The sequence below is a fragment of the Melanotaenia boesemani genome, chromosome 8 (genome assembly GCF_017639745.1).
Source record: "Melanotaenia boesemani isolate fMelBoe1 chromosome 8, fMelBoe1.pri, whole genome shotgun sequence".
In the NCBI taxonomy this organism is placed as follows: domain Eukaryota; kingdom Metazoa; phylum Chordata; class Actinopteri; order Atheriniformes; family Melanotaeniidae; genus Melanotaenia; species Melanotaenia boesemani.
The window spans coordinates 27,863,168-27,877,397 of NC_055689.1; the positions used below are offsets into that span (position 1 = coordinate 27,863,168).

General features: G+C 39.1%; 1 protein-coding gene across 2 annotated transcripts in view; it reads left to right on the plus strand.

The window, feature by feature from the left end:
• The window catches only part of LOC121644740 (supervillin-like), a 54,255-nt gene extending 42,444 nt beyond the window's left edge, over window positions 1–11,811 (plus strand). For both annotated transcript variants that reach the window (XM_041992908.1, XM_041992907.1), the window contains 15 exons: window positions 381–517; window positions 974–1,121; window positions 1,208–1,353; window positions 2,833–3,008; window positions 3,107–3,254; window positions 3,539–3,818; window positions 3,916–4,067; window positions 4,419–4,524; window positions 5,434–5,641; window positions 5,730–5,863; window positions 5,987–6,142; window positions 7,014–7,157; window positions 7,552–7,673; window positions 7,844–7,999; window positions 11,052–11,811. In XM_041992908.1, the coding sequence (XP_041848842.1) occupies window positions 381–517; window positions 974–1,121; window positions 1,208–1,353; window positions 2,833–3,008; window positions 3,107–3,254; window positions 3,539–3,818; window positions 3,916–4,067; window positions 4,419–4,524; window positions 5,434–5,641; window positions 5,730–5,863; window positions 5,987–6,142; window positions 7,014–7,157; window positions 7,552–7,673; window positions 7,844–7,999; window positions 11,052–11,138 (2,300 nt within the window). In that variant the 3' untranslated portion in view covers window positions 11,139–11,811. The remainder of the gene's footprint in view (window positions 1–380; window positions 518–973; window positions 1,122–1,207; window positions 1,354–2,832; window positions 3,009–3,106; window positions 3,255–3,538; window positions 3,819–3,915; window positions 4,068–4,418; window positions 4,525–5,433; window positions 5,642–5,729; window positions 5,864–5,986; window positions 6,143–7,013; window positions 7,158–7,551; window positions 7,674–7,843; window positions 8,000–11,051) is intronic.
• Window positions 11,812–14,230: the final 2,419 nt, after the last annotated feature.

A 14,230-nucleotide genomic window follows, 5' to 3' on the forward strand; every position in this document is an offset into this window, starting at 1 on the left:
AAATTAGCTGTACAGTATATGGATAGTTAACTGCTGCCAGACAACCAAAAGAAACTCAAAGAATTTACTGTTTCTTGCCAATAAATTGCTTAACCCATAACTTCTCCAGACATGATGACCTGCTGGCAAACTTCAGTTTTTGGAAGGATTAATACACCCATATATAAAAATTTAACTGGAATACTTTGCTGGTGCTATCACATGGAAGCGTCATCTAATTCATCCTCATCTAATTCTTGTCCAGAAATCACATTACTGTGACTAATCTCCCAAATTGTTAAATTATACATTAAAATATGTTTAGATGCAAACAAAATTCAACATTTTTTGACTTCAGAAGTTTAGAATCAAGCAGGTTAAATGCTGGTGACTGTTCACAGGTCGTCGTCATGTTCAGACCAGATTAGTGGAGCCCAGAGCGTCCTCTCTGAACAGCGGGGACTGTTTCCTGCTGGTCACTCCAGAGCACTGCTTTGTTTGGATAGGAGAGTTCTCAAACGTCATTGAGAAAGCTAAAGTGAGTATTTTTACCCTGTGTGGTGTGCTTAAAGCTACTGCTACAATGCTGACATTTAAACAGAGATGATTCATTAATGATTCTGCCTCTCGTTTCTATTCTCTGCACTTGCACTGACACATAAGCCCATCTGCACTCCTCATGAAACGCATGCTTTCAGTATGTTCTGCTTCCCCAAAGGAGGTTTGTCTAGACACTTGCTAATTTGTTTTCCACGTTACCTCCTTCTTCTATGCAGTTTACTCATTTTCTTATGTGTTTATCCACAAAAAGCACAGCAACGGTCAGCTGTCTATTCAGTTTGGTTTTCAGTATCTGATGCAGTTTTTTTTTTTTTTATTAATCGAAATTCACTTGTCTCATTTTTAAAATATCATGAGAATATCAATGATTTGGATATTTCATGGTGTGATATTAAAAATCTGACAAGCAGATCTTTTTTTGTTTCTTGTGCAGGCGGTAGATTTGGCCACTTTCATCCAGACAAAGAAGGACATGGGCTGCAGAGCCAGCCAGGTGCAGACCATTGAAGAGGGGGTTAACCCACAAGGTCCTGATGCACAGCAGTTCTGGACAGTGCTGGGTGGACAGATGGCCTATCGACGTAAGATATGAGACAAAAGCCTTAACACTGTGTTTATTTGTGTGTGCCACTGCACATATCATATTGTCATTTAATTTGTGGCATAGCTGCTGGTCCACCAGAGGAGGATGAGCAGTTTGAGAATGACATTGTGGACACCAACTGTATCTTCAGACTGCTGGATGATAAACTGGTTCCTGATGATGATGAGTGGGGGAAGATCCCCCGCAGCTCAATGCTGACATCTAAAGAGGTGAATAAAGCAATAATCAGGCTTTTGTCCTCTGTAGGGACTGGTGTTGTATCATTGCTTATATAACTCTGATATAGTCACAGGTAATTAAAGATAACAACTCTGAACAGTGAAGTAAAAATAACACCTGGGTGGACAGCTCCATTTTGGGAAGCTGCTCTATGGGCTGCAAAAAAAATGAGCATAGAACAATAAGCTTTAAAACCACATGTTTATCTACCATGTTTTCTTACACAAGCTTTTGAATTGACAGGTGCACAAGCCGGCAGATAATAGAAGTGGATCATGCACACTTTTTATGAGTCTGCACGACAGCTAGCAGCTCATGCTCTGCCCTGCTGTATGTGGCTGGCTCCAGAATTTGTAGACCAGCCCAAAAAATAATCATTCCTTTTTCTCAGAAAGTCATACTTTCAATCCACAACAGCAGTAGAAGAGTCTTAACATCCTCTTCCCTGGAAGATTAGTATTTATTATTGTTTAGAGTGATAGTTTAAGGAGAGCACACTACTCCTTACTTTTTTATTACATGTGCTAATTCAGGAATATTTCCTTTCAACATTTTTTAAATAATTTTCTTATTTTAGCTAAAATGTGCAACACCAATGTTTTGAACCTTGTGTTCATGTATACTTAAACTTAACTTCGAGTGTCAGTATATGTCTTACGAAACACAGTGAAATTTGTCCTCTGCTTTTAACCCATCACTAGTTTCACTAGGAGCAGAGGGCTGCCATTGTGGCGCCTGGGGAGTAGTTGGTGGGGTTAGAGGTCTTTCTCAGGGCCCACAGTGTTTCACCTCTGTCACCACTAGGCTACCACCCCCTTACAGATGATTAGCAGTGGTGTCTTTTTAATGATTCTGTTTAACTTTGTCTTTGATTGCACGTGAAGAAGCTTTTTTTTTTTTTTTTTTTTTTTTTAACCTGTCTGCAGTTCCATGAGACCAGAATGCAAACAGTGTTGGAGTAAATCAAAGTAAAAAGAGAGTTTAATTGTGGATCTTTCCTTTAAGCCACCAAGCTCTGAATATGGAAAATATTTAGTTTTTTGTCTAAAGAACCTCTCTACTGTAGGCTGAATTTAAATTGTTGCTTAGCAACAGCAGGTGTCACGACGAACACCTCCTACATCCATCTGCGATCTGCTGATGCTTCTGAAAAAAACTGAGATGGGATCAGGTCACTAAAGCTAAAACCAAGATGTTATCGCAGTTAAAGTATTATTTATTTTTGTAATGTTGGCTTATCGTTTACAAAATAGTTTCTTTACCAAAAGAATCTGCATGATATGCAAAATATTACAGAATATTTCTTCAGTTTCTGCTTTGTTTCACTTGTTAATGTACTGGTAATATAATCAGTCATGCTCTAAGGGAGTTTATTTGATCCTTTTACATCTTGTTAGTATAAACCACAAAGCAGCTGCAAAGTATGAGCTCATTAAACTGTTTTTGTTGTTGTGCTGTGTGCACTGCAGGTGCTGGTGTTTGACTTCGGCAGCGAGGTGTACGTTTGGCACGGCAAAGAGGTGACTCTCGCCCAAAGGAAGGTGGCCTTCCAGCTCGCCAAACACCTGTGGAACGGTATGTTTGACTACACCTGCTGCGACATCAACCCACTGGATCCTGGAGGCTGCAACACCCTCATACCCAGGTCAGAATACACAAACTTGTTTTTGTTTAATGTTTTAGCGCATTCTTCTGCAACCAGAGAAAAACATGAAGTAATAAAACTTGTATTCATATCCAAAGGAAGGGCCAGGGCCGTCCTGACTGGGCGATATTTGGCAGGCTGACAGAGCACAATGAGACAATCTTGTTTAAGGAGAAGTTCACGGACTGGACTGAAGCAAAGTCGCCCACACAAAAGGAAGGAGGCGAGCTTGCACCTGAGCAGAAGGTGCAAATCTAGCACTTACGAGGATAAAAACATTGTCTACACAGGTCACACACATCAGAGAGGCTTTATATTGTTTAGTATCTCCCCATCTGTTTTTTTGTTGGCCCGCCTCTCACTTTAGTAGTTCATGTTGCCAGGAACAGTTTGTCACACACTGGGACCAAAACAAGAATTAGAGAGCATATGCCTTTTTGTAGAAACTGTATGAAACCTCACAGAGATGCATCGGTACTTTCTTTATCCTGATTTGCTCAGGCTGGCATTTTGCTTTTATAATTTATCAGGAGGCTCCGGGACGAGAATGCCGGCCTTACGACACCAACCTGATGCTGCCTGTGCTCCAGTCACCTATTTCCACCATTTTGGACGGAGTTAACGTGGGCCGCGGCTATGGCCAGGTGGACACAGAGGACCACATGAGGGTCCAGGAGATCTGCACAGCGTCCGTGGATGTTTGGCATATCCTGGAGTTTGATTACAGTCGCCTGCCACGCCAGAGCATCGGCCAGTTCCACGAAGGAGACGCCTACGTGGTCAAATGGAAGTACATGGTCAGCACTTCAGGTTTGTCGCTGCAAACAAATTCCACTCTTTCATAACTAGTAGGAAAGTACAATAACGTCAAGTTGGTGCAGCTTATTGATGCTTTGCTCTTCTGCAGTCGGTCGGAGGCAGAACCCCGAGGCGAGGAGTTGCGGGCTGGGGAAGGAAAAATGCTGCTATTTCTTCTGGCAGGGTCGACACTCCACAGTCAGCGAGAAGGGAACGTCAGCCTTGATGACGGTGGAGCTGGATGAAGAGAGAGGGGCTCAGGTACAACAAACTAGAAGACATACAGTATTTTTTTTTAAATCTGGGCATCTCAATTAGCTTGATTCATGAAAAATATGAGCAAAGGTGTTGTGTGGTTATAATTGGATAAACCCTTTAGAAAAGATGACCCATATGATGATATTCAGTGATAACAGAGCAGAACAGAGCATAATAAAATCAAATCAAATTTTATTTATAAAGCACTTTTCATTTAGACGAGTAGCTTTACACAATAATGCAATAATGCATTAATCTTAGTGTTTACTATTACAATGCCAACTTTCTAGATATGTTTGTAATCTTCCATCAAATCAAAAGTTTCTAACGGACTGTGACTTGTGTGCATTCCAGATCCAGGTGCAGCAAGGAAAAGAGCCGCCATGTTTCCTGCAGTGCTTCAACGGAGGGATGATCGTCCATTCTGGGAAGAGGGAGGAAGAGGAGGAGAACACTCAGAGTAAATGTTCAGACACTTCTGCACATTCTTCTTCTTATTTGTTCTTTACAAACCCAAGTGATGCAACTCAGTGATGAAACTGGTTTGGAACAAGTTTAAATTTGTCATCTACATCAGTGATTTATTGCTCTTGCATTTTATAATTTCTAAAGGTTTTCTAACAGTCATTTGTGTCCTCATAGCCTGTGTATGAGGCCCAAAATGATAAAATTCTGTCTCCTCTCTCACTTGTTTGCTCCAATTTTTAGCGTATGTCAGCTCAAACAAGTGAGTCTGAGATCTTTCCCCTTGTGACCTCACAAAGGGAAATAACCACTGCCCCCGGTAGTGGATACTGTCACTGACCCACTCGCGGGCTAGTTGAGCCTGCCTGCTAAAATCACAGTGCGGGCACCTGCAAAAGCCAGACCTTCTCCTAGAGAGGGGCGTGGACAGGTACCACTCATGAACATTTAAAGGTTCAGGCACAAAAACAGCCCGTTCTCATTAGAGCTCACTAGAGCTACATTTGGAATGGCTGAAATTAAGGACCAAGGCTGAATTTGAGGTAATACACTTTGAAAACAATGTTGTTGGACCTCTGAAACCCATATGATATTGTTGAAAAAAATGTATAATATGGGACCTTTAAAGTTGGTAAAAACCTGAAACTGCTGAGACCTTGTTAACCAAAACTTTTAATGTCAATTTATGGAATATAAGGATAAGTAGCAATAGTTGTCCTTCAAATGTAAATATGCCATTCTTTTTGAACTTTAAAATCTAAATTTATTCATAACTTTGTGTTTTCTTGCTAAATTTGCACTTGGATGAAAGTAAAGGACAAATTCTTGGTATATTATGGAGTTACCCCACCTAACATTTTGTATCCTGACATTCAGCCATGTTTGCCTGCTTGTCTGTGTCCAGATGAGTGGCGTCTGTACTGTGTGCGGGGTGAGGTGCCGGTGGAGGGCCACCTGCTGGAGGTGGCATGTCACTGCAGCAGCCTTCGCTCAAGAGCCTCCATGATCCTGCTCAACATCAACAATGCCATCATATACCTGTGGCACGGCTGCAAGACGCAGCTGCACACTCGCAGCGTTGGAAATACAGCAGCCCTCAAGATCAAAGAACAGTGAGCTTTTGTTTTAGGCAATGGGATATGTAAACATTGTATATTCTTAGCTGTGTATTGAATTCAGTTTCTCTTTGGTTGTTTTCAGGTGTCCTCTGGAAGCAGGTCTCCACAGCAGCAGCAAAGTGACCATCCATGAGTGTGATGAAGGGATGGAGCCTCCAGGCTTCTGGGAGGCACTGGGGAGGAAAGACAGGAAGGCTTATGACTGCATGCTGCAAGGTACAGGACACACGTTAGCCATGAACTTTACCAATATACAGTGAACAAGAGATAAAATACTAAAACTAACACACATATCTGGTTTAACATGGAGAAATAATAAATCTTGTTATCTGTGAACAGATCCAGGAAAATTCAACTTCACCCCACGCCTCTTCCAGCTGAGCAGCACATCTGGAGACTTTGTTGCAGCTGAGTTCTTCCACCCATCTAGAGCTCCAGACCTGGTCAGCTCACTGCCCTTCCTGCAGGAAGATCTGTACAACGCACCACAGCCTGGTGAGACCAGGACATGGACCGTCTGGGTTCTTTTGTTGTTTATTTAATAGGGACAGTACACATAAATAATCAGCATTAATAATTATTTTTTTTGCCATTATTTTCCTTTATTAATGGCACAGCTTACCAATATGGTGTCTCACAGGCTCCTGCAGTAGTGGCTCTGGGACTAATAACACTGGTAGCCTTCATTTAAAGGACATATATTTTTTAGCTTAATTTTAGGACTTTAGGAATTTTTGTCAAAAACTTTAAAACATTTCTAAAAATAGTGAGTTTCAACAATAAATTTTCCCTGAAATTGACCAACTCTTAGCTGTTGACCAACTGTTGAAAATATAATTCTACTGGTATTAACTATCAGAAATGACCTAATATGCTTGAAGTTTTGTAAATGAAGCTAAAAATCTTTGACACTTTTTTAACATAAAATTTAATGCATGTTTCTTGAGTTTCTCTCAGGGATATAAAAGGGTTGCATTACCTCTGCAGGTTATTTTGTAAACTTTATACATTCATCTTCTTCTGTTATTCTCTTTCAGCTTTCAGTGAGAAACCACTAATTTACTTGGTTTAAAAGTTTTGTTTGGGGAAGTCAGAGCCCCTTCAAAGCATCTTTTTCATTGGTTTTGCAGCAGGAAAATGAAATACTTGCAGAAATAGCTTTACTCTTACAGCATATCATGATTTTTTAAAGTGGCATGTGCAGAACTAAACACCTAAAAAAATAGCTCTGAAATTATTTTAGATTTGAGGTTTTCTTAAGTTGTTTCCCTTACTGGGATTATTTGGGATACAGTTACCCACCAACGTAAAAATCTTGAGCATGCATTTGAGTTATACCCTAACAGCGTTTCTCTTTTGTGCACAGCTCTGTTCCTGGTGGATAACTTCCATGAGGTGTACCTGTGGCAGGGCTGGTGGCCTCAGGACAGTGAGAGCACCGGTTCGGCTCGCATCCGCTGGGATGCTGACAGGAAGTGTGCGATGGAGACCGTACTGCAGTACTGCAAAGGTGAATCACAGCTGATGACTGCACCAATTTTCTGTACATATAACAAAAGTTTTGTTGGAATTATCTGAATAATTCTGAAGTTACTTTAAAACATAGGTGAGTAAGAAAACAACAAGAAACAAAGGTATGTTCTGAATGAAACGTGTAAATGGGAGCTTTAAAGTTGATCTAATGAAAGTTTTATCCTCAAAAGAAAGCAATGCAACAGTGTAACATGTTGGTGTGTTTACAGACTGAAAGTTAATTAAAAGCAGTAAAAAAAAATTTAAATATAAATGAAGAGATAAGAGATAAGAGAAAAAAAGAATACCTAATATATGAAGTTTTTCTCTTGTAGATCACTGCAACTGTTAAATCCAAGTCATAAATGTTCTGCCGATGCTTTCTGCTGCAGAGAGGAACGAGAAAAAGCCTCAGAAGTCATACCTGATCCATGCTGGACTGGAGCCGCTCACCTTCACCAACATGTTTCCCAGCTGGGAACACAGAGAGGACGTGGCTGAGATCACAGAGAGGGTCAGCAACACAAACACCCTTGTATTATACTGAAACATACACTCATTTGTGTCATATAAGTAACAGAACCTGAAACTATCAGTGGGGTTTGCAGTAAGTCTGCTTATTTCTCGTCTAAAGGCTATAAACTATATTTACATTTGTTGTTACATTCTGTTTTGTGGCTTCAGGAGGCGGAGGTGTGTAACCAGATCATCCTGGTGGAGGACGTGTTGGCCCGGCTCTGTCAGAACATCTTTCCTCTGGCTCAGCTGCAGGCCCGGCCGCTCCCGGAGGGAGTCGACCCGCTCCGCCTGGAGATCTATCTGTCCGACCAGGACTTTGAGGTCAGCAAACCCACAAAAACCAGATGCATATATTTCTGCTGTTTCAATTCTAGATTTGTAATGTTTTGTGATCAGACTTTGGTCATTGTTTTTTGTTAAAACTCATCAGTCCATGAAACTGAAGACATTAAACTGATCCATACAAAAACTATCATGTGACATCAACATATCCTGGAGCAGGAACAGTGTGTTTTAGCTGCAGCCTTTTTTGTAAAGGAGGCTAATATACAAAGACATTTTTGTAAAGAAAACACTTCAACATGAGCTTGAACATGAACCTTAGTATTTGATTTATATAAATGTTTTAGACAAATTGTAATTTCCTTTTAAGCCCGCATGGATTATGGTATAAATCCATCTAACTGCATCTAACTTTCACTTTACAGACTAAGTTGTAGGTGAATTCAGGTAAGAAGACCGGCTCGTGTGATTCTTCAGCTCTGGGGACCTGTCTTTCTGTTGAGCATGTCAGCACTGTTTTTCTCTTCTTTTTATGGAAATAAAAAATCACTCCTGTCTTTGAGTGTGGTGCTGGTTGAGGAGGAAAGGTAGCGCTCTGCTGCACAATTACATCTGAAATCATCATCCTGAAAAGACTGTTACTCTGTTGGACAGTGCTTTAAATCATCTGCAGCCTCTTCACATATTACATAACAAATCTAAAATAAACCTTGAGATAACTTACAGATGAATGCGCTGTATTTGAAGTTTAAAGCATTTTTTGCCCATGCACTGCAGCTCGGAAATGTATAAACACTATTGTGTGCAGAAGAGCCCATGTGTTGACAGAGAAGGCCATGTTTTCAAAAATTTTGAGCAGATGTGCATCCTCATGACTTTTCAGCTAGTTTCTGCATCACTTTGCACTTTTTCTTTATATTGTTGATACAAATAAATATATCAAGTATTGATATAAACACAAAAACGGTCATCGTTATTAACGTGTGCAGCCACATCCACCTGCCTCAGTGGAGGCAGCACACTTGACACCTAGATTACTGCCAGATTTGGTCCCACGAGGCAATTTAAAGGGACATGACAAGACCTTAAAGGACATACAAGACAAGGCACACAATTGCACATCAATCAAGAAGTCAGGGGTTCCTGATGCTATCCCAGACATATTGCAGGTTTATATTAGAAGAAACAGAAATGACCCAAAGAGAAAAAATGGCAGCTAAACAGGTGCTAAATGACCAAAACGAATTTTAAGTTCAGAGGCAAAACTTTCAAAAACAGGATGCAAAGCTAACAGAAAGAAAAGCAAAACAAAATGACCACATAGAGATACAACGTTATTACAATCATCCATAAATATGTGATGTTTATTCCCCCAGTGGGTATAAAATGTGACGCTTTATAAAGAGAGAGCCAGAAAACACCCAAACTTAGACCCACAGTGTGCATAAATGTAAAATTAAACAAACTGTACAATTGTTAAATCATCTAAATTAGACATAAATTGATCAGCATAAAAAATGTGATTCAAAACGCACAAAAATGTGCCCCTAAGCAATGAAATAGCGATAAATGGATTAATATGAGAACCAGAAAACATTATGACATTATATATTTAAAATATGCATGTATTTTTTTTTCTCCTTTAGTGATTGGCAGCTGTTTCCATAAACAATTTTTCAGATAATTATCCACACTTAAGAATATCTTTATGAATGAAATACTTAATAGCAAAAACCTTTAATGGAACAAATGAAAATGTAGCATTTTATAGTAATATGTTATAGATAAAGTGATCAAATTTGTTAATTTGTAAATAAAAGAATAGAGGAAATGAAAAGAGACCTTGTCTGTTCATGTTTCTGTTGACAGGGAACATTAACAGACAAGGTCTAAATGTGCAGCTGCAGCTCATCTGTCGGACCTCATCACACTCCAGCATCACTTTTCTGCTGCTCCAGCTCTTCTTTCCACACAAACACTTCTTCCACCTGAGACTTTTTCCCTCTCAGAGTAATAAAATGCACTTCAGTGATTCAAAGACGGCACTGCAGCCCGTCTCACTGTCTGTGGAGCACGAAAACACGAAGGCACGAAAACAGTCACACAGGATGGAACTGGTTTGCTGATGTGTTGGTCGTCATTGCACTTTCATAAAGTCAGTCTGTAATCCAGTTTACACCAATAAGCATGTACAGTATTACAGTATTACAGAAACAACTAACTTTCTAAAATATTAGTTTGCTCATAACAAAATACTCAGAAATATGTGATATTTGGTTGTGAAAGTCAAACTCATGCTTTATATTAGGACCTGTTTGTCATACAATTACTCTGTCAGCCAATCACACGGCTGCATTGGAGTAAATGAAATCCTGGATGTAGGTCAGGAAATTCAGTTCATGTTAATATCAATGGGGGTGGGGGGATTCTATCTGAATGTCAGGCTAATTTGAGTATTTCTGACATTGCAGATCTTAGTTTGCCCACGCAGAAAAACTAAAAGTTGGCAGAGTTCTGCTTTTTGTTGAGAATTTGTGGATTAGGCTAGGTCAGCTCTTATATCTTCGACTGTCTGTGATACTTTGGCTTTGACTCATTTTATAAGCCTGTTTATTCACTTATTTATTTATTATTGCTTATGTCCTCCCACAGTTTCATAGCAAGAGATTTGAAGCTGAAAAGTTTAAGGAAATGAAGGCTAACACATCAACACAAAGCAGAATCTCTATAAAGTTTTTCCATTATATTTGGTGTTCTTGTCTTAGGAGTAAATTTATGTCCCATCTAGTAATAGATTTGTACTAAATTTGTTTTTACAAACTTAATTCAACATGTTTCAGTCCTTGGATCTTTACCAATCACAGTCATCCCAACCATGAGTGTGCTTGTTAGCACAAAGAAAATTACACAAGAGTTTAAATTGCACTTTTAAGAAAGAATATCCCCATTTCTAACCATAAAATTTTATTTTCTTATTATTTAGTCTTTAGTTTGGCTGGACATTATTAGTTGCGGGAAACCCACCAGCATCTCATTTTGAAGCATTTTTTAACTCCTTGTGTAACACAGTGTGTCTCTCTTGTATCTGCAGAAAGCTTTGGAAATGAAGAGAGATGACTACGAACGTCTGCCAGGGTGGAAGCAAGTGAACATAAAGAAGGCCAAAGGACTGTTTTAAGACAAGTTTTTAACTAAAGATGGCGTGCGAAGCGGTCAAAAAGTGGACAGTGGAGATGAGGACAATGGGAAAGTTTCAGAACGAGACTGGAGACGCACTCGCCTCGCTTATACTCATGTTTTACTTCTCAACTGTGTCAGTACTTAACTAAATTAAATCCAAGCTGTGTGTCAGCAGGTTAAAGCACCTTGCTTTGGTTCATACATGGAGTTTGTGTGTCTTTAAAATCTCTTCCAAGCACTGAAGTCAACACTCGCAGACTCGCAGTAAAAAACAAAAACACTTGGAGGCTTGTTGTCAGAGTGCCATGTTGTAGCTGTGTGTATGTGTGCGACTGTATATAACTGTGGTGTAATTTTTGTGTAAATGTGCGAGTAGGTGCGTTTGTGACATTGTAAAAAAACAAAACTGTCGCATCAGGCTTCATGAGGAAAGTTGGAAGCTGAGGCTTTGTTCTCATGTTGCTCGACTGGTTTAAACTTGTGAAGTGACGGGAGGCGAGCTGCGACTGAAAGGTTTGACTGGACGGAGCGGGAAGGCAGCAGCTTGATGAATCTGGATGTATAGTGCCTTGCTTTTTGTGTACAGTTTATATACAGAAATTCTAGTCTGCATTTTTAAAGACTTTCTTTGTGATATAAGACTTAGTAAATTAAATCACAATAATGCTCAACTCAGACCAAGACTCATTTTGTGTCCTTTGCTGTGTGTGATGCAGGAAAGCATTAATAAGGTAAATCATTTATGGAAATGATTCGCACAAAATCCAATTATTTCTTTTAAAAGCCGTTGTTGTCTAAAGTACTCTGCAAAAGTCTTGAATCATCCTTCATTTCTTTACATTTAACTTTCAGGGAACCAGACTTTCTTGTAATCTTTTAACATTGTCTTGTGTAATAGTTCTTCAGGTTTCCTGAAAGTCTTTCAAAGTTTTCCACCTAACTCAAGAGAAGAACCAATGTTGCATCTATGCTTAAGACAACTTTACAAAGAAACATTAGGTTATAATTTTAGTCACACAATTTTCTCTCTGTTTTTAATTAAAATAGTTTTGCACCAGCAAGATGATTCCCAAAGAGACGCTAGCTGAAAACCTAGCCTATCTTAATACGGTGAAAAAAAATTAAGAGTATAAAATTTGAGAAAATTGGGCAAGAAGTATTAGAAAAAAAAAAGGGTGGGATCATCTTGACAGAGAATGCAAAGACGAGCTTTCAGAATGATTCCTGGAATTAAATGAAAGCTTGTCTAAGCACCTGATTCGGATGTTATCAGTGAGAATGGACATTATCAGTGGTTATCAGCCCTACTGTCATATGTGACAGTACGGCCCTACTGTGCCTACCAGCAGGTCCAGTAGGTCGTTTTCATCTATCACCCGAAGAAATGAGAGACTTTTGCATAATATTGAATATATTAAATTCAATAATTAAATGGTTAGAATTCCTCCCAAAAGCATGTTTAAACAAGTCAGTCTGGAGTCACCATACACATTTCATTCAGCTTTGAGGGGACACCTCAGACTAGGGTGTCTAAAGGCAGTCAGGGCTGCTGTCCTGCAGATTCTGGATGTTGCAGCACCTGAAACAGACTGATGCGTCAACATTTTGAATTGGACAAGCTGCTGAAGAGTCATTTAATTTGAATCAGGTGTGTTGGATCAAGGAGCCTTTTAAAACTTGCAGGACTGTGGAACTCGAGGATGGAAACTGGACCCCCCTGACCTAGACAGTCATGAGCTGTTGCATAAAGACTGCAAAGGTATTATTTAACAATTTCCAAATGTGATAATGCTGTCATGTACGTATTGTTTGCATCCTGTTAGCACGCATGATGAAGAAGGTGGAATATCAAAAACTGAGGCATGTTGGCTCATCCTGGTAAAGTGTTCAGAGAGTAGAAATCTCACTTTTTAAGTGAATGCATTTCCTGGTTTGCAGTGATTTTGTGGATGCTTCTATACTGTTGGAGAAATGTTTCAGTTTACTTCATAATCCTGATCACTATTCAATCAAACCTTCTGGAAATAATAAAAATGATCCAGACAATGCTAAAATCAGAGCTGGATCTCTCTGATGCTTCTATGTGTGAATAAATAAAGACTGAGGATACACACTACAGGTAGAGAGTCAAATTTTCAAATGTGGCATTAATATGAGAGAAGCTGGAAAATTGAGCTTTAACTGAATGTGACATGAAAAACTAAGATTAAAAACAGTACCGGGTAGCAGCTTGGTAAGAGGACTGGAGCAGAGGGAGAGATATTACATATAGACAGAGAGCAGATTGGATGATAAAGTACAAGTGAAACTCAAAAGGAAGAAAAGATAAAATAAACAAAAGGAAAAAAATATTGAAGAAAATACTGACAAACCACCGACGACTTTTAACTTCATAAATAAAGATATCAGCAGTCAGAGGGGAAAAATGCCAATGTGTTCATAAACAATAAGGCAAAAGGTCATTTATTGGGCAAGTGGTAGCCTAGGGGTTACAGAGGTGGGCTTGATTCTGGAGGACCTGTGTTCAAGTTCTTGGCGTGGCAACAGAGGAGAACCACTGTAGGTTCCTGAGCAAGGCCCTTAATCCCCTGCCTAATTGCTCACCGGGGTGCCGACATATGGCAGCCCACTGCTCTCTAGAGATGAGTAAAATTCAGAGCCTAATTTCCTAATTGGGATTATTAGATAATAATAATAATTATTATTATTATTATTATTATTATTATTATTATTATTATTACATAAAGAAATACGATATTGAATGATTTATAAATAATAAGAAGAAAAAGACGACTAGCAATTTTAAGATCAAACTGGCAGTTTATGATAAACAATTAAAAAATAAGCTACTACATACATTATTGACTCTACTGCATGTGTTTAACAGTAGCTGACTACTTGTAATACATGTTTTGTAACAAGAAATTTAATTTAAATACAGTATTTAAACAAGACATCACTTACAATCTGCTGTTTATCGTTATGGCCACGAGATGGAGACAAAACCCCTGAAACGTGACTGACAGCTATTTCTTTTTCTTCTTCTTCTTCTTCTTCTTTTTTTAATATATTGAGGCAGTAACTGTTAAC